Source organism: Etheostoma spectabile, chromosome 9 (genome assembly GCF_008692095.1).
Source record: "Etheostoma spectabile isolate EspeVRDwgs_2016 chromosome 9, UIUC_Espe_1.0, whole genome shotgun sequence".
NCBI classification, from domain to species: domain Eukaryota; kingdom Metazoa; phylum Chordata; class Actinopteri; order Perciformes; family Percidae; genus Etheostoma; species Etheostoma spectabile.
The window spans coordinates 17,280,121-17,301,964 of NC_045741.1; the positions used below are offsets into that span (position 1 = coordinate 17,280,121).

The 21,844-nt window shown below is 38.9% G+C and overlaps 1 protein-coding gene across 4 annotated transcripts in view; it reads right to left on the reverse strand.

Annotated features, from left to right (window-relative positions):
- The window catches only part of armc9 (armadillo repeat containing 9), a 27,917-nt gene that overhangs the window by 640 nt on the left and 5,433 nt on the right, over positions 1 to 21,844 (reverse strand). For 2 of the 4 annotated variants that reach the window (XM_032525735.1, XM_032525736.1), the window contains exons 10-26: positions 21,461 to 21,496; positions 19,658 to 19,692; positions 19,450 to 19,561; positions 18,947 to 19,039; positions 17,585 to 17,675; positions 16,400 to 16,523; positions 15,997 to 16,136; positions 15,070 to 15,146; positions 14,316 to 14,390; positions 13,855 to 13,945; positions 13,504 to 13,556; positions 12,622 to 12,720; positions 11,713 to 11,822; positions 10,825 to 10,994; positions 10,250 to 10,355; positions 4,639 to 4,832; positions 1 to 867 (exon numbers count right to left, since the gene is read on the reverse strand). The exon at positions 1 to 867 is cut by the window's left edge and continues 640 nt beyond it. In XM_032525735.1, coding sequence (XP_032381626.1) covers positions 845 to 867; positions 4,639 to 4,832; positions 10,250 to 10,355; positions 10,825 to 10,994; positions 11,713 to 11,822; positions 12,622 to 12,720; positions 13,504 to 13,556; positions 13,855 to 13,945; positions 14,316 to 14,390; positions 15,070 to 15,146; positions 15,997 to 16,136; positions 16,400 to 16,523; positions 17,585 to 17,675; positions 18,947 to 19,039; positions 19,450 to 19,561; positions 19,658 to 19,692; positions 21,461 to 21,496 — 1,629 coding nt within the window. In that variant the 3' untranslated portion in view covers positions 1 to 844. The remainder of the gene's footprint in view (positions 868 to 4,638; positions 4,833 to 10,249; positions 10,356 to 10,824; positions 10,995 to 11,712; positions 11,823 to 12,621; positions 12,721 to 13,503; positions 13,557 to 13,854; positions 13,946 to 14,315; positions 14,391 to 15,069; positions 15,147 to 15,996; positions 16,137 to 16,399; positions 16,524 to 17,584; positions 17,676 to 18,946; positions 19,040 to 19,449; positions 19,562 to 19,657; positions 19,693 to 21,460; positions 21,497 to 21,844) is intronic. The other 2 variants (XM_032525737.1, XM_032525738.1) reach the window with 2 other exon arrangements.

A 21,844-nucleotide genomic window follows, 5' to 3' on the forward strand; every position in this document is an offset into this window, starting at 1 on the left:
TATACCTAATGTTTGAGTTAGAAAAGCAGAATAAAATTAAAGGAACGTATGTTGATGGATAATCACAGACTGGAATATGCCAACCTTTACTCAATACTATTTCAAAACCACTTCATTTTTTTTCTTTCAAATGCTATCAAATTGACTAAGATACCCCCAACTTAATGAAAGTAGAGATTTGTACTTGCCAAAGAGCGTTGGAATCAATCGTGTTATTTTGGGTAATTACAATCGGGTAGTTAAGAGGAACACTGATATGAAAACGGGTCAATTTGACCCGAGGACAACATGAGGGTTAAGACTTGGGCGGTCTGCGCTTGTTTAGGATGTATCAAAAAGCTCTGTTCATGGGACTCTGTTTATCCCTAATGATGTGAAGAAATGTAATGTGCTTATGTTCGAAAACCAGAGAGGTGATCAAATAAGTTCTCTTGCACTGCCCCAACTCGGAGCTGTTCTTCCAAGTTAGAACACCCGTATCTTGGTCCAAAATAACTTTGTCATGGCTGGAAGATGTCACACGTATTTAGATGTGCCAACTATCACCTCAATGAGAAAGTCAGGGCCAACTAAGGCTACAAGGTGCAAAGAGTTGGACGGCTGGGGGTTGTGGTTATTGTCTTTATTACGTTGCAGAAAAAGTCTGTGCTGAAGCCAAAGGAGGAGGGGGAGGGGAAAAAAGGGAGGGCCACAATCCTTCACATTGTTCAAGATCCTTCTCCTGCGGCTGCTGATCCTCGACCATCTCTGTTGCCCTGAACCTGATCACAACCTGGGCGGATGATGTTACAGGAAGCCTGATGCTCCCGGGGAGATAGTGATCTCCATGGTGACAGCTCCCTCTTCACCTCCTCTTTGACCGGCTGCCTGATGGAGGACAGAAAAGAGGTAGGGACGTGGGGTTTGAAAAAAGAGAAGGTAGAGGAAAGTCGTATTTGAATTTGAACGGCAATAAAAAGAAAATGAAAGGAGATACTCCTCCTGACATGTTATGAATTGTTATCACTTTGACAAACTTAAAAGCCTAGTACCTAAGGTAAGGCTTTTGGTTTTGTTATATTCTTTCCCACCTATTTGTGAGAAAGGTAAATCTGAATTCCTCATTATATTTATCTTTCAGCGCCAGTGTGACAGTCTTAAGAGGTACTGCTGCACTTACGACACTTTCTCTAGCTGCACTGCCACACGACGGGGATCTGTCATCACGTCAGCCTTGTTGAAATGACTTTGGGAGAATAATACAGTTTTTTTATCTCCATCCTCTCAACATGGCAATACAGCGACAACAACGTTTTTGCTGGCTGAGTGGGTGGTCAGCAACAAAAATGCCTCCTCTATCTTTCCTTAGCCAAGTTGTCAGACACAAGCAAGTGTTTACCAAATATGGATCCAAAGGGGATCCTGTCTCAGCATGTGGTGGGTGTCTCTGCAGCCAGACTCCACCAAGCAGCAAACTTTAGGCATGATAACGCCCGAGTCAGCAGAAGTGGCATGTTTGTTATGCAGTGTTTATTAACTTAATGTCATTTTATGATTTATCTCTATTCGATGTATGGTAATTTTGTTTGGGCGAATACATTCTCATCCCATCTTAACTTTATTTGCTGTAAAAAGTGCTTTTTTTTCCTTCTCAAACTCAAACAAGACCTCTGTTCCATTGTTCAGGAAACTGAATATTCTCTCAGTATAAGATAAATATTCATCAGATACAGTATGGGCATTTATATATAAATATATGTTCTTGCCTTTTCTTTACCATCATCCCTCAGCCACTCCTTTTTAATTGAATTCCCTAATTCATTCATAGACTACTAAACAGGTTGATCATCTTCACCTTTCTTTTTACAAACCAAAACGTTGTCAGTACTGTACCCCGTATTGTTCTTCATGCATTTCTTTGTTATTATTGGATTGTTTGATTGTCTAATTGGTCAGATGTCTGATCATTTTGCATATTTCTTGCTGGCATTTATTTTTATTGTATTTTTCCAAATTATGTTAGTTTAGGTTTATTTTCTTTCTTTTTTCATCTTTTTTTCTTTTTCAATATTGTTTTTTCATTATTGTTTAAGGTAGGTCCGTTGTTTAGGCTTGTGGCTTCTTGACCTGATACATTTAGTTTTTTTTCACTAATTAGATGTTATGCAGTGTTCTGTGTGTGCAAATAAAATCAATACATACCAATAACAGCTAAAGATGCTCACAGGAAAAGTGTATTTTGCTTGCCACGTCACGTGGGGCTGCATATTGCCCTTAAAGCGGTTTATTAGGTAACTTCCTTGTGAGTCAATAGATGTCTGACACTTGCCAGACCTCATAAAGCACACACACACACACACACACACACACACACACACACACACACACACACACACACACACACACACACACACACACACACACACACACACACACACACACACACACACACACACACACACACACACACACACACACACACACACACACACACACACACACACACACAGAGAGATAGAGGAGGATGTGGTGGCTTAGACTAACCATTAAGCCCTTTTACAGGCTATATGGTAAGGGCACCAGGCGTAAGAGCCGGAGTTACTTGCTCTTGAAATGCAGTTAAGATGCATGAGGGCATGGAGAGATGATATCTCCCAACTAAGAGCACCAGACAAACTGGTCAGGCCATCTTCCCTGCAGTGACTTATGTTCTGTGAAGTTGACAGCAAATGCATAAGTGGCAATGGTAGGGATGGGCTGAAAAAACTAATGTACAACTTTTATTTCTTCTAACAGCCATAGCCGGCCAATACAAATTTAATTGTTACACTAGAACTTGATTGCTATACAACTTCAGTTGAATATAACCATCAAAAGCATACAATCCTTTTCTCCTGACTCATGGTTCTCCTTTTTGTAGGACTGTAAAGGAGAAAGTCAAAAAGACAAGTAGGGCTCTACATATTTAAAACATTATGTTCAAAGCTAGCTAATAAGTCCAAAATCTAAGCTTATTTATTTATGATTCTTAAAACACTTGTTAAACGTAGGGTAACAGTGGATGAGACAACTGTGAGTGTATGAATACACGTGTGAATGAATATGAGTCTAAAGTGCCTAAACTAATTTTTGTCAGTCATAAGTTAGTGTCATCGCTGGCAAAACACTGGCAAAAGCATTAACACAGTCATGCAAAAACTTTGAACTACATCAGTGGCAGATTTTGTAACAGAATTCCAGTTGAAACTCCTGAAATCTCTATGTGTAAATCAAGAAGCTCAAGGGAAACTGGAGCATGGCTTGTCATTTTACAGTTAACCCCACTTTCGTCTTGGCGCATGTTATTGTAAATCTTCTTTTATTTTGAGAACAGAGTTGTCAGTTCTTGTAAAACCTGTATGTAAGAGGAAGAAAAATTAAGATATTTGTTGGAGGTACAATGGGTGAGACAGAGAGTTGTGACCGTAGTTGTACAGGCAGGCAACATGATCCACTAACTGTGATCTACACCACAGGGCATTTACTATCCATGTCCACATTTTGTTTAAGGTGATTGCTACGATTGGGTGATATGATTTGCTAACCAGGAGAGATTTTACTATACCATATCTACTGACGTAGCTATGCCTTACCTACAGTTGTATTAGGTAATCACAGGCAATGCTACAAACCATGACTGCTTAATGGTAATATCGCATATAGAGGCCTCTCTTGTATCTGTGAGATTAAGTACCTTGATTGGGGGATTTGGGGTGTTATTTTGTGTCTTTGGTACTTGCACATGTATACAAACTTGGAAAAAAACATCCATGCTGTTTTGAGTGAGATACGAGTTTCTGAATGTCCTCTGCCGTCAGTTTCGGGTGAGCTGTTCTCCAGGGCTTTCTACGTAACTAGCCGAGACGAGGTAGCACATAAGATGATAGCACTAGCATGCTAGCGCATTCTCAATGGCAAAACACTACAACAACACACACTAGTTCACCCTAATCTACAAACAAACTACTTCCATGTCCCTGTTCTGCAGGTATTCCACAAGTGCGCCCTCATTTAGAGGAATCCTGCTTTGTACTGACCACAGTTGGAGAAAGAGTTATCTGGCTGATGGGATCTTACCTAGCTACTGTGCATGTGCAACTTCCAACAAAGACAGTAAAGAAGTCAGATGTCTCACTCTGTAGCTAAAAGAGAGTGTGCTGACAAACTTTTACACACACAGGGTGAAAACAAGATCTGCAGAAATGTGCAGTACAAGAAAAAAAGTGTATTTTGAAAATGAAACCATGTAAACCTATTCTGATACAAACTCAAATACAATTATGAACTTGAAAATGAGCATAATATGGGCACTTTAATGTCCAGGATTTGATAAAAACTAACTCAATTATTAGTGGTTATTTTCTGTGGTTAGTTTGCCAGTAACATTTCAATATTTATGATATTACAATACAAGCATAACATAATAAATGTTGTATTCTGTTATGCAAGATGTTATCAATATTACCCATGCCTGGACATGTTCCAAGTTTCATGTTGGAAAATGAAAAAAAGACAGAGACAGTGACATTGCTGGATATCTTCTAAATCGGCTGGTTATTATGTTAATGCAACCAGCGGGAGTCAAAATTTGCCAACAATGGCAGGTGGGTACATGCTTACTTCCACTTTGTTGTCCCCCTCCTCCTGTTGAGCTGGCGGAGGCTGGTCGGTTACTCGGCTGCGGCTCCGACTGAGAATACTGGGGTGCCAAAGCTGGGACTCGAGCCCGCTGAGCACTGGTGTCCTGGCTAACTGTTGTATCAGGTGTACGGGGAATCTTGGGCTGGCTTGTAAATGCAGGGACATAACCACCACTGATGACATGGAAAAGAAATGTTAAACAAAAATAAGTCCCACTAAATCACAAATCAGCACAAACATCATAATACAAAAATTGTGCTGCAAAAGCAAACAATCAAATGACATTGGCTATAAAATAAGGCAAGTTAACAGCTAAACTTGGTACAGAACAGAACACAATTTGCGATTCAAATTAATTAAGGCTACATTGACCAAGCAAGCCTTAAAGCCTTGAAATTGATCTTTTTATAGTTACTTTTTACAGTTACTCTTATTTCTTACTTGCTTACAGTTAGAGGTCATTCAGAGAGGTTATCCTTCTATCTGATGAGCTGCTCAGTAGTCGTGACACTACAGCCACAAGCACACCTCATTTCACAGAAGGTTTCATAGCACAGATATCATGATTTTCCAGGGTCAACCGTGCACAAGCCTCTTGCCCCTCAACACGTGACAGCATCCATTTCACTTGTTTCAGTCGATAGCCTCCACTTCTGGGGATGGCTTACCAGACTTCATTGATACTTCCGACATACCCAATGGGGACAGCTATAAGTAGGGTCTTCCATACCATGCAGACTGTTGAGGTGCCGAGTTTATTTATATGTATGTGTAACTCTATATAATTGTTTTTTTGTGATTTCTAGTTGCAGGTTTTTATACTATAAAACACATAACCCTAACCTTAACCCTAACCCTAAACACAAATCCAACATGTTATTAGCAAACATAAATACCGACTGCTAACAGGCCCATAGGTGAGGTAGTCACTTAGGCCATCCACAGTTAATCCTAAGGATGCACTGCGCCACATGTATGTTTAACATTAAAACAAGATTTATAAAATCATGCCAACAATTATTAGGCTATTTTAATAGCTTAGTATTCTATGCAAAAAAGGTATGTATAAAGGCTTTAGGCCACCCTATACCTTATTGTAGGCCCAGTTTAATATATGTAGTAGGGGGTCCCTACACTTTATACACAGACATGACATCACAATGCATATCTTACTCTTCTGCCTACAGTAACACAGTGAAGGCCTACAGCCTGTGGAGCAATCCCATACCACAATAGATGGATAGATTTCAGTCAGCTGATTCTTGTTTCAGCTCACAGTAGTCTAATTGGCTCCAACATGCCTGATAACATCTGGTATAACAGGTTCTATAAACTTGAATGCTCAGCCCTGTGGAGCAGGGAACCGAAATGTGCATAGACATTTCATAAATAGTCACAAAGTCAGCAACTGGAGGAGAAACAAGGTGTCAAGACTTCAGTGTTTAACTTTGATGTCTGAATGGAAAAAGCCTGGCTGGCCCCCCAGGTGTTACCTTGAATGAGTTTGAAGCAGAGCTTTGCTTAAATAAAAACAAAGGGGGGGAATTCATTAACCTCAAACCAAAAGCATAATCTACATCTTCTCTTTTGGTATTTGCCAAATTGCTGTGTTGCTAAGTTTCTATTCACCTAAGTATCAATGACTGTGTCCTAAAATCTCTTTTAATATAAAAGTCTTGTTCCCAAACTGGGGTGAAATGAGGCTACTGAACTTCGTATTGTAGAGGTGTTTTACGTTTTTAGGGGGACGGGAGGAGGGATAACCGAAGCGGTTTCCTGGGACTCATTACTCTTGGCGGGATTCAGGAGTCAAGTTCCTCTGGGATTTGAAGGAGAGGAGAAGCAGGGGAGGTTTGATTGAATGGGTCTCTTTGTGGGAACTGCTCGTTTAAACGCATGTCACAGTCTCACAGACCAGCTTGGCGTTGCTGAGTCACCAATTGGTGTGGAGCTACAATTGCCAACTCTCTCCACAGACACGTATATCAGAGATTAACAGAAAGCTCAGCTGACTTGCACTATTTATTTTAAATTGCATAATTCCCCAACAACCTCAGTCTGGCTCTCTTCCGTGCTAGTTGCTACCAAACAATGGACTAAATGCATCTACGAGATGGTCATTGACATACTACAGTATTTGTTATTGTTTTGTTCTTTCTATTCTTGTGCTTCTTTTGAAGTCAGACACATAAGCCTGTTATATATGTTAGTTTTTCTTAATAGATAGACTTCCATATACAGTTGCGCTCATAAGTTTACATACCTATGTTAAAGTTGACTAAAAAGAGGAATAAAAAAAAACTATTTTGGGAAATTGATCTTAATGCCTTAATTAAAGAATTTAAGGAAAATCTAACCTTTAAACACACCAATTTTCTTTGTGAATAAATAATGTATCGCAAATAAATAAAATGTTCTACCTTAAAATGCAGAGGGCATAAGTATACATACCCCATATGTTAAATTCCTATAGAGGCAGGCAGATTTTTAAATTGAAAGGACAGTTATTTCATGGATCCAGGATACTATGCATCATAATTAAATTATATTTCAACTAAAAAACAATTAATTAATTTCGTAATTTAGTAACTTAATTTCAATACACGTAACAAGTCCCTCCTCAATCCTGCATATTTTGTTCCAAAATATAGATAATGATAAGCATTCTGTAAAATGGATTCATGTTCCCTCATGTTCCACAAAATTACAATTACAATAAATAAAACTTAGTTATTTGATCTGTGACTAGAGCTTTTAACATGCATTGCTGGGGAAAACATTTACTGTTAATGTAATCTGTACAAGTAGTTCACACTTACATAATTTATAGAATATCTAATGCAATCATATCTGACATATGTTGTAAAGCTTCATTGTTAAACACTTCACTTAAAGTATGAATAAGATTGTCTTTTAATGTTTATTGAATTGCAATTCTGCTTCATTTAATTCAAATTTAAATTGTAATTCTAGATCCTATTATGAACATCAATTCAAATTCAAGAATTGAATTGGAATTTAGGAGTCATTCTCAATTCAATTCTGAATTGTGCACAAGCCTTTATCACATACCATACCTAGACATTGGCATGGGGTACTTTCCATATGAATATCTCAGAAAATGCAAATCAAACCAGCTATTAAGCTGAAATAAAACCATGACAATCTCTAGGTTTGGTGAAAGGTATGTGATGATATGGGGCTATTTTAATTCCAAAGGCCAACGGAACTTGATCAAGATGCATAGTATCCTTTATCCATGAAATAACTGTCCTTCTGCCGGCCTCTATGGGGATTTAACACAGGGGTATGTACGGGTACACCTATTCCTCTCTGTATTTTAAAGACGATATTTATTTACGATACATTATTCATTCACAAATAAATTTGGTGTCCATAAAAGGTTGGATTTTTCCTAATTTCTTTAATTAAGGCATTAAGATCAATTTCCAAAAGATGTTTTTTTATTCTTCTTTTTAGTCAACTTTAGCATGGGTATGTAAACTTATGAGCACAACTGTACATTATTCATACAACCTACTCTTTCTTATGTTGTACTCTTTATCTTTTATCCATCTCTTCTGTTATTTTCATAACCCACACTGACTGAATTCAGAAGTTCTGAGAAAAAGACACCCAAGAGAGAGATATGGCGTTGCATAGCAATGGCTCAGATTGATTTCACACGGGCCTCACCCTCTAACTAGCTATAGGCTTGCCCTCTCACTTCTGTTGAGCAGTGAACTGAACATTTGCAATTAAAACAGGCCCCTTTCAGGAGGGGCGGTATATATGGCCACTGTACCGTAACCTGTCATCCACCTTCTTTCAGCAACTTAACCAGCCTGTGGTCAAGACAGACTTTCTCTCCTCCTCAGAAGTGACATTGCCCCTCTTGCCACAGAAGTACTGTAGCACTAAATTATCATTGCATTTGCAATGCCCTTTAAAGCATGCTGCAGCAAGAGCAGCTTCCATAAATGTATTTTATATCTTGTGTTGTGTGCCATCAGGAGGTAGCCAGAGTACAAACTGTTGATTGAACTGAAATGTACGGCTTCTAACGTATATGATAATAAATTTGATTTTCAAGTTGAATATCTCTCAATGTTTCAGACATTTAATTGCAGCAACATACATGAAAACATCAGTGGTCAAAGAAGTATTCAGATCGTTAACTTAAGTAAAAGTAATAAAAGTCCTGCATTGAAAATGTTACTTAAGTAAAAGTGTGCAAGTATCATCAGTTCTGTGTGTAATAGTCTAATAGTTTTAACTTGTATTTGTAGGCCTGACAACACACCCAGAGCCATTTGATCAGCATCACTTAACAATATTACAATGTTATTACTAAGTTGAATTAAAAAACATTGATACATTTGTATTCATGTAAATCAGAAACCACAGCGAAACACACAATAGCTCTCCAACTAATGTAAATAAAGGGATACATCGGATTAAACAACTTTTTTTTTTCCAAAGCTCTGAAGTTAACTTCCACTGGAAATGTTCGGATCTGCAGCTGAACCTGTGACTCGGCGCTATCTTAATAGTAACTGCTACATTTCTCGGATGTACAGGAGCTTAATCTGTTGGTGGAAAAACTATTTTTTAGCAGATATCATAGTTGCAACAAGACTGAGCTAGCAAAGCAGTTTTGTGTTTATACAGTATGTTTGGTAGTTATTCAGTTTCTCAAAGTTTCTTCAAAGCTAACATTAGCTTCAACTGAATGGCTGACTAAAAAGGGAGGGACTAGAAATCGTCTCTTTTGCTTTTTTATTTTTTTTATTTTGAGAGCAAATTGCTCCAAAATATACAGTTGGATTATAACCTTTATTTTTTGGTAACCATTGTTGTTTAATCGCAATATTACACTCAAGGGTTTGATGTAGAGAATGTACAGTGTATCACAGTGATACACTGTTGTGGCAATAATGACGTTAAATCAAACCCTTTGTGTGATATTGCTTACATAGTGTATTTCCCTTTGAAATATACCTCAAATTTTGAATACTTGAGTAAATGTACGTGTGTGTGTATTTAGAAATGATGTTCAGGTTCGGGTCGGGCTCGGTCACATCAGCACAATAAGGCATTGAACACTTTAAATTTAAAAGAACTTATTATGTAGCCAATGGGCCTGCTTCACTTGACGCAAAGGTTTGTCTTTGTGATTAAAATAAATTAATAATATTACCCTAACATCAATTCCTTCTGTGTGCGGGAATTTGTTTATGTAGCTGTGACAAAAAAACAGGCGCATATTAGTCTACATGTGGCAGCGCAGCAATAGAAGACTTTAAAAAGAAGTTGGCCTGCGCTAATGCACTCATCTGTTGACCTTTCCGAATACCTTCCTACAGTTGCTTACTAAAAGTGGGCTTTCCACACAAACAAACATACATACTGTACATGTGTCATTAGCACAAGAGAAAATTAGATTTTAACTGTGCCGGGCTGGGGTTGGGCTTGGATATAATTATCTTAATGCCTGTCGGGCTTGGTTACTACTCTGTCGGACATGGGCCGGGCTCAGACATAAAAATGCGTCCCAATCCGCGCTCTGGTGTGTGTGTAGGCAGTTAACCTGGTAGAGTGTCCATTGTGCTCTTCCTGAAAACGTCCTTTTCTGGTTCGCCCTTCATATGGACCCTCCAACTCGGACTCCTGGAACAATCGGCCACACTCTGAGTCTGGGTGTTTGTGACAGAGAGGCAGGACATATTAGACATTCATCCTACTACTTTTTGAATTATAACAACCTATCTGCCTTTCAAATATAAACTCAAAACTTATATAAAGCAATGCAACAGTACTGTTACACATTATGGTCACTATGGAGCACATGAGCACAACCTGATGTCACGCTGATGTTTTGGCGAAAGTCAAAATAAGTCATTTGGTGCCCTCTTTGCTGAGTCATTATCCCTTGTGCTTTCTGAGGAAGTCACAGAAGCTTCCTTGCCTAGTAGACACCGGGCATCACATCAAATAAATCCACATAAACCAAATAAAGAGCAGCAGGTGGAAGCGAAATTAAATCCTCCCTCAAACATGCTTATGATTTCAGTATGCACAAAATGTAGTTATTTTTTTAAAATTTCACTGCTATGTGCTATGGAATTATATTTTATTTTTTATTGGTAAATGACATCCACCCACCGATACTGTGACGTAGGGAGTCAGCAGTGCTGGGGCGACTGCCAGAGCGTGTTGGAGGTCGGGAGTTGTAACGAGATGGAGGCAGGCTTCCTTCGTCGCTCTTCTGTCTGCTTAGAGGGTATTCCCTATCCCGGCTACGTCCATCCCCCTGACTGCCGGATCGGTAATCCCGAGACATGACACAAACAATACAGCTCAGGTTTTCTAAGAACTTGCATCAAGATGTTCATAAAACCTTTATCGTAATGTTTTTTTTGTGTGACCTTCATCAGGGGTACTTCTTTAAGCTTGTACAACACTCTTTAAATCTTAACTTTATATTCAAACGTGCTATATAAATAAAGATTAGCATTACCATTGGTTCCAGTTAGTAAGTTATGAATCCTTCCTGTGTATCAATAACTTGCTGTGAGTTATCGCTCCCTTATCACTGGGGCCAGGTTATGTGTAGTACACCGCTCCCTCATAGCTGTCATATCCATTACTCTAAAATAACTCTTTAATTCCTGCCTTCTGGCTTATAGTTTTTATTGTCAATAATCTGCTTTCAGTACATACAGTATCGTCTCCAGGTCCAGTCTCATCCTGCTGACTCATTCCCTTAAAGGCGTTGCAAGGATTAATGGCATAATGTATTTGAACCCTTTCTGCTTTGACCTACAGCACTAGTTTTTTTGTCAAAATGACCAACAGGTTAGACTACAAGCTTTGTAAAATTATCCACTTTAGTACTTTCCACCCACCTATATTTCTATTTATTTACCCTTGAGTCTAAAGTACCCTAAACCTTACAGTAGCATGCACATTTCCACCATGCATTAGAATGTTCCTTAAGAGTGAACTGCAATTTAAAATGTCTGACATTATCTGTGTGTGCATTTAACTTACACCGCGTTTCGATGAGAACTTGGGGTGACTGGCCGTTGTAGGGGTTCATCAACACTTGGTTGTGGCAGAGGGGTCGACTTCCTTTTCACTTTTGCCATGTTGGTCATAATCTACACAACGCACCACACCACACACACCCACACACCCACACCCACACAGACACACACACACACACACACACACACACACACACACACACACACACACACACACACACACACACACACACACACACACACACACACACACACACACACACACACACACACACACACACACACACACACACACACACACACACACACACACACACACACCAATAAATGTTGTGGGAACTTGTCATCCCTAAACAGCTGAGAGACGGATTGAAGCGATGATGTTAAGCAACAAATAAAGCCCGGTCTGTTTCACCTGTTGTGTGGGCTTAAGTTAAAATCAAAGTCAATCAGAAGTTCTATGAGGTGTCAGAGGGTCAGTTACTAATTCAGTGTAAGTGCAGCATTATGATGACAACAATCGAAAACCTCCAGATTAGGGGAGTTGCCAACTGTGCTTGAATTACGTTTTTTAGACACTAATTATTAGAACAGCTTCCTTCAATGTGAAGACCTGCTTGTGTCCTTCCTCTAGCCATCTAGCATTATGTAGCACAATGATGTAAAATCTTGCAATTCATAAGGGATTATTGGCTCTGTGGCGTGACATATGGCCACACGCATTAAGTATAATTTCCATTAGCTGCTGCATTCTGAAGTAGCTGGAACTGTGAAGTACACACACACACACCAACACCTAACAATTGCTTAGTGCAGCCTTCTTGTGAGCTCTTTGTGTCTGCTAAGCAAACAACATGTTCATTTAACTTAGACATAGCGAGGAGTGTAGTGAGTGTATGTGTCTTGCTCTTACCCCCAGGTACTCAGTGGTAAGCAGACTCTCCCCAGACAGTTCCCTGGGCTGTGGTTGAAGAACTTCCTCTATATCTAGGTCTGTTTCCATTAAATCTTCCTATCACAAGGCAATGACAGTATGCAGTGTCAGTAATTCAGATTTTTCTCAACAGTCAGTAAGTAATGAAATCACAGCTGACATCACAATCTCAGCCAAGTTTCTGCAATGTTTAACCAAACTAACTAACCATTGATGTGAGTCTACAAACTAGGACAAACACTACTACAATGTTTGGCACCAAGTCAAACGGTGCCAATAAGAGACCTATGTAGTCTACAAATGTTCAACTCCCTTACACAAGTGAGGAACATATATCAGTTCACCCTTATAGCAATGGTAAATGGATAGCAGCTAAAAAAAACACCACATCTAAGATCAGAGACAATGGAATGAAGGCACTCACACTTAAGAAATTTGCATGCAACCACTAGGGGAATAGGAACACACACATACTGTACACATACACATACACATACATTACACACCTAGAAGACTGCAGCCATTCTTTCTTACAGAATCCAATCTGCCAAGACCCTCCCCCCCCCCCCCCCCCCACACACACCACACACACACACACACACACACATGGACACGACATATACACACATATACACACATATACACACATATACACACACACACACACACACACGGATATGCACAAACAGAGGTGGGAGACACCCAATATCTGTGTCATGCTGAGATTGCCATTTACAGGTTTTGGAAATGTGTTAAATATGATCTGATGTATAATATATTGATAATATATCCCTATAGTTGTGACTACATGGTGTAAAGCACTAACCTATCAATGCCTAATGGGTTGAGGGGCAGACTTACATCATTGTCGTCCTCTTCTTCTTCATCGTCTGACTCTGGCCCCTCCTCATCAGCTGGGTGGAACAGCCAGATCATAGGGATTAAATAAATTAGATGACTTTTCAAAAACATATAAACACTTTAAAGACACACCATTCTTTACATTTACATTAAATTGTTAAATTTTCTGCCATGTCTCACTAATACAGGACCACTGTCACCTAACACCACTAACACCAGCTGCCCAAAACCCTACATTAGCACAATGCCACTTTCATCTGGTACAGTATTTTATCTTTAAATGTACATATATACAGTACACTACATAGAGTAGAATACATCCAGTGTAACAGTAAATTTAACTTTACTAACCTGAGTTTAGCTGTTTTATGATGAACTCAATCTGCCTGTTGAGGTCTGGGTTGTCCTCTTTGCTGTAGCAATGGAGAATCTCCTCTACACTCTGCACAGATGTGAGGTAAACACAAGTCACACCAGTGTATGCACACAAACGTTACAGCTGAAAAATGCAAGGGCTATTTTTCTAGTGAACTTCAGAATAAAAATCAGTGACTAAGTATTTTAAAGGAAGTATACCCTGTAACAACAACTGGCTGGGGGTCAAAAATACTTACTTTATGTTGATAACATATTTTATTTGTGCAAATAATAATAATGATTATTGATGTGTGAGAGATTGGCTTGAACATGATCTTTGTTAGACAGGATGGACAAACACTGGTTGCGTGGTGACATAAAGAGACAAAGGCAGAGCTAAAACACAAACTGGGTCTGTTTCCTCCAAGCAGGTGAAGACATTTCTGCTATCTCACCATCTCTTTGGCTTCCTGTCTCACAGAGGGAATACACAGGATACTGTACAGGGCTCCATTTACATATGGTCGAATCTGAGAGAACAAACAGACACACGCACGCACACTCTATCTTTATGATCTCACCCCAAATGACAAAAGTTTGTGCAGCAGCAAGGAAACATGGATACAAAGAGGAATAAATGCTTATGCAGTGGATCGAAATATAAGTATATTTTTTATAGGCATACAATATGTCATAAATACAAATTAGATACACCTCCTAGCAGTGGGGAGACAACAGCTTGAGTAAATTGCCCTCCAAAGTTGCTGACATTCTTTCATAAAGAAAACTAGTGTTAGTGTTACTGTTGTATAAGTGTTTATAGACTAACCTAAAGCCAGAGTTGTGGAAGGCATTATAATCTTAGTTTTATGTCAAGCCTAGGTGCGTCTGCTTGAATTACAGTGCAGATGGTGTATTCATGTGAATGCTGTTAACTAATGAAGTGCTATGTGTTGCCCACCTTGGATTACATTTTAATGCAACTCTCTTTTGCGATGTCCTTTTAAGACACTACTATGGATGCTTTTGTACTTTTGTATCCTGTATTAACAATAATTCTGCACATTTGTTTTCTAAATGTGTGAGCATCACCTTTTAATATTAATTATGTAAGCTGTGTCCATGTTGTTCGACCTCTGTGAATGTGTTTTCTGTGCGCATTATATGCATTGTGCATTTAACATCAGTGCATGGATGTGTGTGCATCACCTCATGGTTCTCATGTCCAAGCAGGTCGGTGAGAACCTTTAGCACATGCTTGGCGGTCTCTGCACACTTCCTTTTTCCTGTACAAAGTTTCAACCAAAAAATAATTAAATCCTACAAAGTGATAGGAAGGAAGAATCATGCACTCAGATGAATAATTGATGATTCCCTCGAACCCAATAGTTCTTTGTGTGAGATAACAAAACTACTGATAAATCAAATGCAGTACAGTATTTTACTGTGGCAGTCTATAAAAAGCAGGCTCCGGGCAACTGAGAGAAAAATAAACAAATTACTGATACAAATTATCTTTGATGGTGTATCTGCTTTAAATGGGAGTGACATGAACAAAGATCCACTGTAGATATGATGTAAGAGGAAATAAGAAAAAAAGGAGAGTGCACTAATAAGCAGTGTGCATAGAAGAAGCTGTAAAAACTAAAATGTTGTATCAAATGCAAACCTGAAACATAATGGCCTTTAGTCTGCCCATAATAAAATCACCCAACAGAAACAATGTTAGACAGAGAATGTGTGTGGCTTTAAAAGAAATACAATTGATTGACACAGACATGGTAGACTATTAATAAGATAAGAGTTTCCTTCATATGCTTTTTTGGTTTTACTTCAAGAAGCCCTTGATATAGCATAGCAGGGCCAGCTGGATATGCCTATAGAGTGATATGCTGTATATGTGGAGACGACCAAAATAAACTCCCCATCAATAAACTAGGCTTTATTCACAGGTTGAAAACATATGGGGAATAAAGCATGGTATTATATAGTTATGACATGCTTTTAAATGGTTCTGTCTGACATCCTACAGTATTTTCATCTATTTAAATGTACAAGCAAAGTGTCCTCTGAGGAAAATATCCAACCAAAACTCAAAAGGTTTAGGTATTATAGAATTAATTCAACTGCCTTTACCTTTTGTTCGCAGACAGAGGTTCATGAGCAGAGCAGCAGAGTACTCCAGGGTGAAGTCACTCAGGCAGTCGGAGTCTTGCAGCTCATCCACCAGCCAGCCAATCAGGTTGTCTGCTATCATGGCTGTCTGCTGGCTCCTTCTACCAAGACACGATAATAAATGATGAATTACTGCTTAATAAACCTGAACAGAAGTATGTGTGTTCCCCAACAGCACAGGAATTCTGGTTGAGGTCCAAGAAAAAAAAAACTTTTAATAATTAGGTGATGACTGGTTGTTCAATACACAAACTGGTATATCATCTGGTTCATAAACATGCCATTTAGTTTACAATTTAGTTTAAAAAAAGCAAAACAAGGATGCATAAAAAAACAAAAAACAATTGCTTGTTTTAAAAAGTACCTAAGGCTGAGTTTCTGCAGGGCCACTAGCACATTCTTTCTAGTCTGAGAGTCTTTTTCCTCCGTCCTGAGCGCCTCTGTCAGAAGTTTCAGAAGAATTGGGATTTGGGAGAGGTAAGCCCGACCTGTAAGCATTAACACAACATGAAATTACAATCAAAAGGCAAGAAATAAGTTTCTTTAACATGCCCTAATGGCAACATAATTCTCAATAAAAAAAAGTTAACTTTTTTAAACTTTTAATGTAAATTACAAGTAGTGGCTTCAACACTGAAAAGCCATGGATTTCAATAGGTGCAACTGCAAACACAAGACAACAGAATTATCACCTTAACAAAAGCAAAGCTGACCAGACTCACCAATGATGGGTAAACCTATCGCAAAAATATGTCTATCATCTCAAGCACTACCTATTACTGAGAATAAATTTTGTTCAAAGGAGTTTACTATTTACTGATACAGTATTCAAGTTCCTAAAAAATCCACTTTTGCTAGTTTGACAGCGGAAATAAGGGTCTGTGCGCCAGGTGCATGGTTCAAAAGGGTTGTAGTTATTGGGCGTAACATGCAATAAACCAATCAGTGTGTCATCTCCCATTCCCTTTAAAAGTCAGGAGTGTTTGTACCATTGCTATTATGATGGCGGATTTGCACCGTCATATGCTGTTGCGCTTCCCTGTGTGTGTGTAACCTGTGTGTAACAAGCATAGTGTTTGCGCTGTGCACGATTCTAGGCGCATTTTACTAAAGCACTGTTAAAATAACAATGAAATGCTGCGCTATTGACTTTAGACCAGGATTTGTTTGTTGATGGTGCGGTCACTTCCTGCTTCCTCGAGATGGCAATATGCCAAGAATTCACCTGAACGCACCTCCCTGTAAAACCAAGTGCCGCGCCGTGTGCAAGGTAGGGTCCGAAAACTTTTCCTTGTTTATGAGAATGAATAACCAACCCCAACCACTTACTACATAATAGAAAGTAATTTGTGTCAGCCTAAATTATGTGTCTTTCCAGCATAGTTTGTTTACAAAATGTCCTCCAAAGTTGCTGGCATGCTGCTGCAGAGGATCATTAGTGGTTTCAAACATGAATGGGAAGTTATGGTAAAAGCCACTGAGGTCTCCAAATGCATCCAGTCAGACAATGATTCATTTTTCAAAGAAATAATGATGCTTGAGCACTTACCCTCTGCAAGGGAAGCAAACGCATTAATGAGACGAGCCATGTATTGGCGGGTAATTTCGTTCTTCGATCTCATTAAATGAAGCACCAATTTCTATGAAAAAACAAAAAGTAGGGTAAGTTTAGAATTATACACTGCTTTCAGTAGTAAATGATCAAAAGTGATACAGAGCTGGAATTATGTACGCAAAACAGGTCGGAAACCTATATTATAGCTGTGCATGTCTTTCCAATGCATTGCATTAGGATTTTATGAACATCCAGCATTACTCTCATTGGGCCATTGCAAGCAGTTTGTCACTTTATACAGAAAAAAAAAAGCATCAATAAAACTTTGAAAGAAGCATGCTACATTTAGATTTTACTTCATGTGGTTCACATGGTTGGCATTACCTAACACTGTGTGGAAACTTCCCAGTCTAATTTCAGAAAGTTTGATAGGATAGGTATACTTAACCTCGTCATGCAAAGTAGCCTACCGCTGTTGACCAGAGCATTGGGAAAACTTGTGTTCCTTGTGGTAGGGTAATTACCACTTTTTGGCTATTGTCAAGAATATTTATGTTTGTCATATGATTACGAGAAATTGACACCCTTCTTATTGTGGCTCTTACAATAAATGTCTCAAGGGGGACTTGGAGCACCGTGACAACAACATTAACAAAGAGCGCAGTTGTGAGGTGAGGATCACTTACTCTTCTGTAAAGGGATTGTATTTAGTATGGCACCCTGTGACTAAAGACTAGGTGAAGGGAATGTGAAAAGAAAAGAACAGAAAGCATTCAAAGGTGACATTTTGATTATAATCACTGTTTCCTGCTCTGGCCTTTTGTTAAATAAAAAGAGAACAATCCTTAATCTGAGGCTGGGAAGAAGTTCCCAGTGAAATTAGAATTATATACATATCATATTTTATTATAATGATATACACTAGTAGTATTACATACTATATACAGTATATAGATAATATTGTGGGAAATCAGGCGTCAAATTTAAAGGAATTGACAAGAGAATAATGAAATGTTCCTGTTCTTGTCATCTACAGGGAATGCAAAAGTTTGGTTTAAATATATACAGATCCCAAAAGCATAAGGTTGACATCTGAAAAAAGTCCAGTTTGTCTACAGTCAATATGTCTAAAGTCAATGGCACGAGCCCACAGCAAAGGTTCCAATTCACCAGCTCAGGCCTGCCTGAAATTAGAACCTGGGGATTAAAGAGGCAATGAAACCCATAGAAAAGAAGGTATTTTATATTTTTGGCTCTGATGGTTACAGGAAATATAGTTTGGGTATAACAAATCACTGTAATTTCAGTTCAGATCACATCCACAATACAATTACATTAAAAGCTGTAGTATCCCACCTGTTTAGTGCTGTAACGCTCCAGTAAGTCGTTACTGATAAAGGCCTGAAGCACTGTGTCTCTTTGTTCACCAGGGAGTGAGCGAGTCAGTCTCTGAAAAAAATATATGAGGAAGACCCACCAATGTAGATTTAAAGTAGTAAAAATGCAAAATGAATATGAACGGTGCTCACAAACTGCTGCACTCATGAGATACTTCAGTTTTTATATTCTCTCCACATTGCTCCAATGCAGTTGCTCAGTAGAACCCAATAGGTGCAGGCTGCTATGGCTATGTGTGGACAGCATTTACTGTTTGTTAAGAAGGCAAACGTTTGCTGGGTTAACTAAGAATAAAAAAGGTGGCAAAACATGTGAAATGTGCTTTGTTTAACTTGCATCACTTTGTTAGCCCGTCTTAAATCCATCATCTAACAACCCTTACAGTGTGCACTGTACAGTATAGAACACTAGCCTTTTTTGTAAAATGCTTATAAACTCTAAATAGGAATAGGAATACTCACCCAGCGCAGCGCCTGAAGTAGCAGGGACCTGAGTCTGTCTGAGCCTTCAACCAGGTCTTTCTTCAGCTTCTCATAGTCCAGTGAGGGCAGCATTGGCACCTCCTTGGATCTCCTTGGAGATTAGTAAAAAGGACAAGCCAGCCATGTTTTTTTTTATCACGCCACTTATCAAACAGTACAGATTAGCAGCTTTAAATTTAAGACTTACTGCGGTGCAATGGATGCTCGTAGCATCGAGGAGGCCTAAAAAGAGTGAGCAAAATTGGGAAAAGAAGACAAAGAGGAGCAGAGTATTTTTTAGAATTTGATTATTTCAGACTATGTGTCATATTCTTATTTTAGAGCATGGAAAACACAACCCATGCAACTGTTCATCTATTTTATGTGGTCCCCCTACTTACCCAGTGTTATTCATCTAAAACAATAAATGTACTGTCAAAATAAGTCATTTTTTGGACATGCACATACATCATGCTTGTGGTACATGCTGAATCCCTGCACATACAAGTATAGTACTGTTCGGCAACATCGCCCATGCAGTCAGTGACAAGGTAATTCAGCAATTGAAAAGTACCAGAGAGGGGGCGAGGTTAGTGTGAATCAGCCATTCCCTCATTTGTTACACTTCAGTGAACTGTTATTGTTTTAGAGAAAAGGAAACGGAGACAACTAAACAGAGTAAATATATAATTCTGGCGGCAGTGTGTATTATTAGTGTTTTTACTGGGGAAAGGGGATTTTGAGCCCTGAAATCCAATCTGAAGCCTGGGTGGTCAGGCCTATAGCAGGAGCAGTGTAAGGTCAGGGGAGTGATCCGTGATGTATCAGGTATCAGGTGGTTTGGCCACATTTTTACTTTGGTGTGCAACAGGTAATATGTAATTGGGAGAGAACATTGATACCTGGATTCCCTCCCAAATTCCTTTCTCTGTAAACATTTCCTTTGACTTGAAAAATGCCCAAGGGCTAGGGGGACATGTTTCCCTGAGACATTTGACACTGAGGGGTCTGTACCCTAGGGGTCCTAATAAAAAGATGTACTGTATGTATATTGCAGATAACAATTATTCTCCACACACCTATGCTGAATGTACAAATAGTGTGGTCAAACAAGATGCTGTAACAGGAACAAGGAAAAACTACAACTTGAATTTTAAGGCCATGTGTATTCTCAGATTTCAGCTAATCGTAAAAACAAAGATAAGGCTTGACGCAAATAATCTGCCAATGCGCAGTTTAGATAAGAGGTGCTTTTACTTTCTTCTCCTCTTTGGTGGAAATTAACACTAAGCACCCTTCAAATGCTGCTAGATTTAGGCTGTTTTCATATTGTTCTCATTTCCATTCCCTTCTCATACAACAGCTAAAGGCTTGTCCTGACATTCCACAGACCTTAACTACAGTAAGTGTGTATTACTATTCAATGTTTTGTCATATGAGTGATTGCTTTTGACGTGTTAAGAAGAATTATATGCTGTGTATTATATACTGTATATAAAGCATTCTAGTTGCCTCTTTATAAACAGCTGTAAATTTAATCTACCATACTTGAAAACCTGAGTTGTTTTACATCAAAGTGCCTTGTGTTGGCCATTGTCGTCCTGTCATTTGGTCAGGGGAGAAAACTGAAAACTGCAACTGACAGTGTTTACCTTAAAAAAAAAAGACAGACAACCGATAAGGAGAGTTGAGAGGAGGAACAATGACCACGGTCTTTGAGAGCAAATACATTTAATGATTAGGTACGCCCTGAGAGAGACGCTCAATGGCCTGACAAAACAAGGCCAAAAATCCCTTTTAACTAGGACAGTCTGGTAGGAAAATGACAGGGAACATAGACTGAGTACAAGGCAGGCCAAGATCTATGGTAAAGGAAGGGGAGGCAGACACAAGGACAAGGAGAAGGGGAGGAGGAGGAGGAGGATAAAGAGACATGGCGAGGCATAAGCAAGATGAGAAGCGGGGACCTGAGCAATGACAGGAAGTAAAGACAAAACCATATGAAACTTACATATCCATCATCATAGGGACTCATAGAGTAATATCCCTTTGTGAACAAAAGCATCACACACGCAAAAACACAAACACACAGAAAGAAGTGGATCAGTTCAAAAGAGATAGAAACAAGATTTCACAAACCAGAGTTCAACACTACAATGAAGGCCAATGACAGTAAGCGTGATTGTCGAGCTTTCAGTGTGGACAGGTTTTTTTTGATTATCTGTGTCATAGCGTCTATCAAACAATGTTAACAATGCTATGAAAGGTTTGGCCAGCTACTGTATATGCAAGTTAATTTCAATAGTTCTACTCTACCATCTCCTATGGCATGCAAAGTTGTGCCATGCATAATCAACTTTCCAACAAGCCTTTTGTGTGTGTGTGTGTGTGTGTG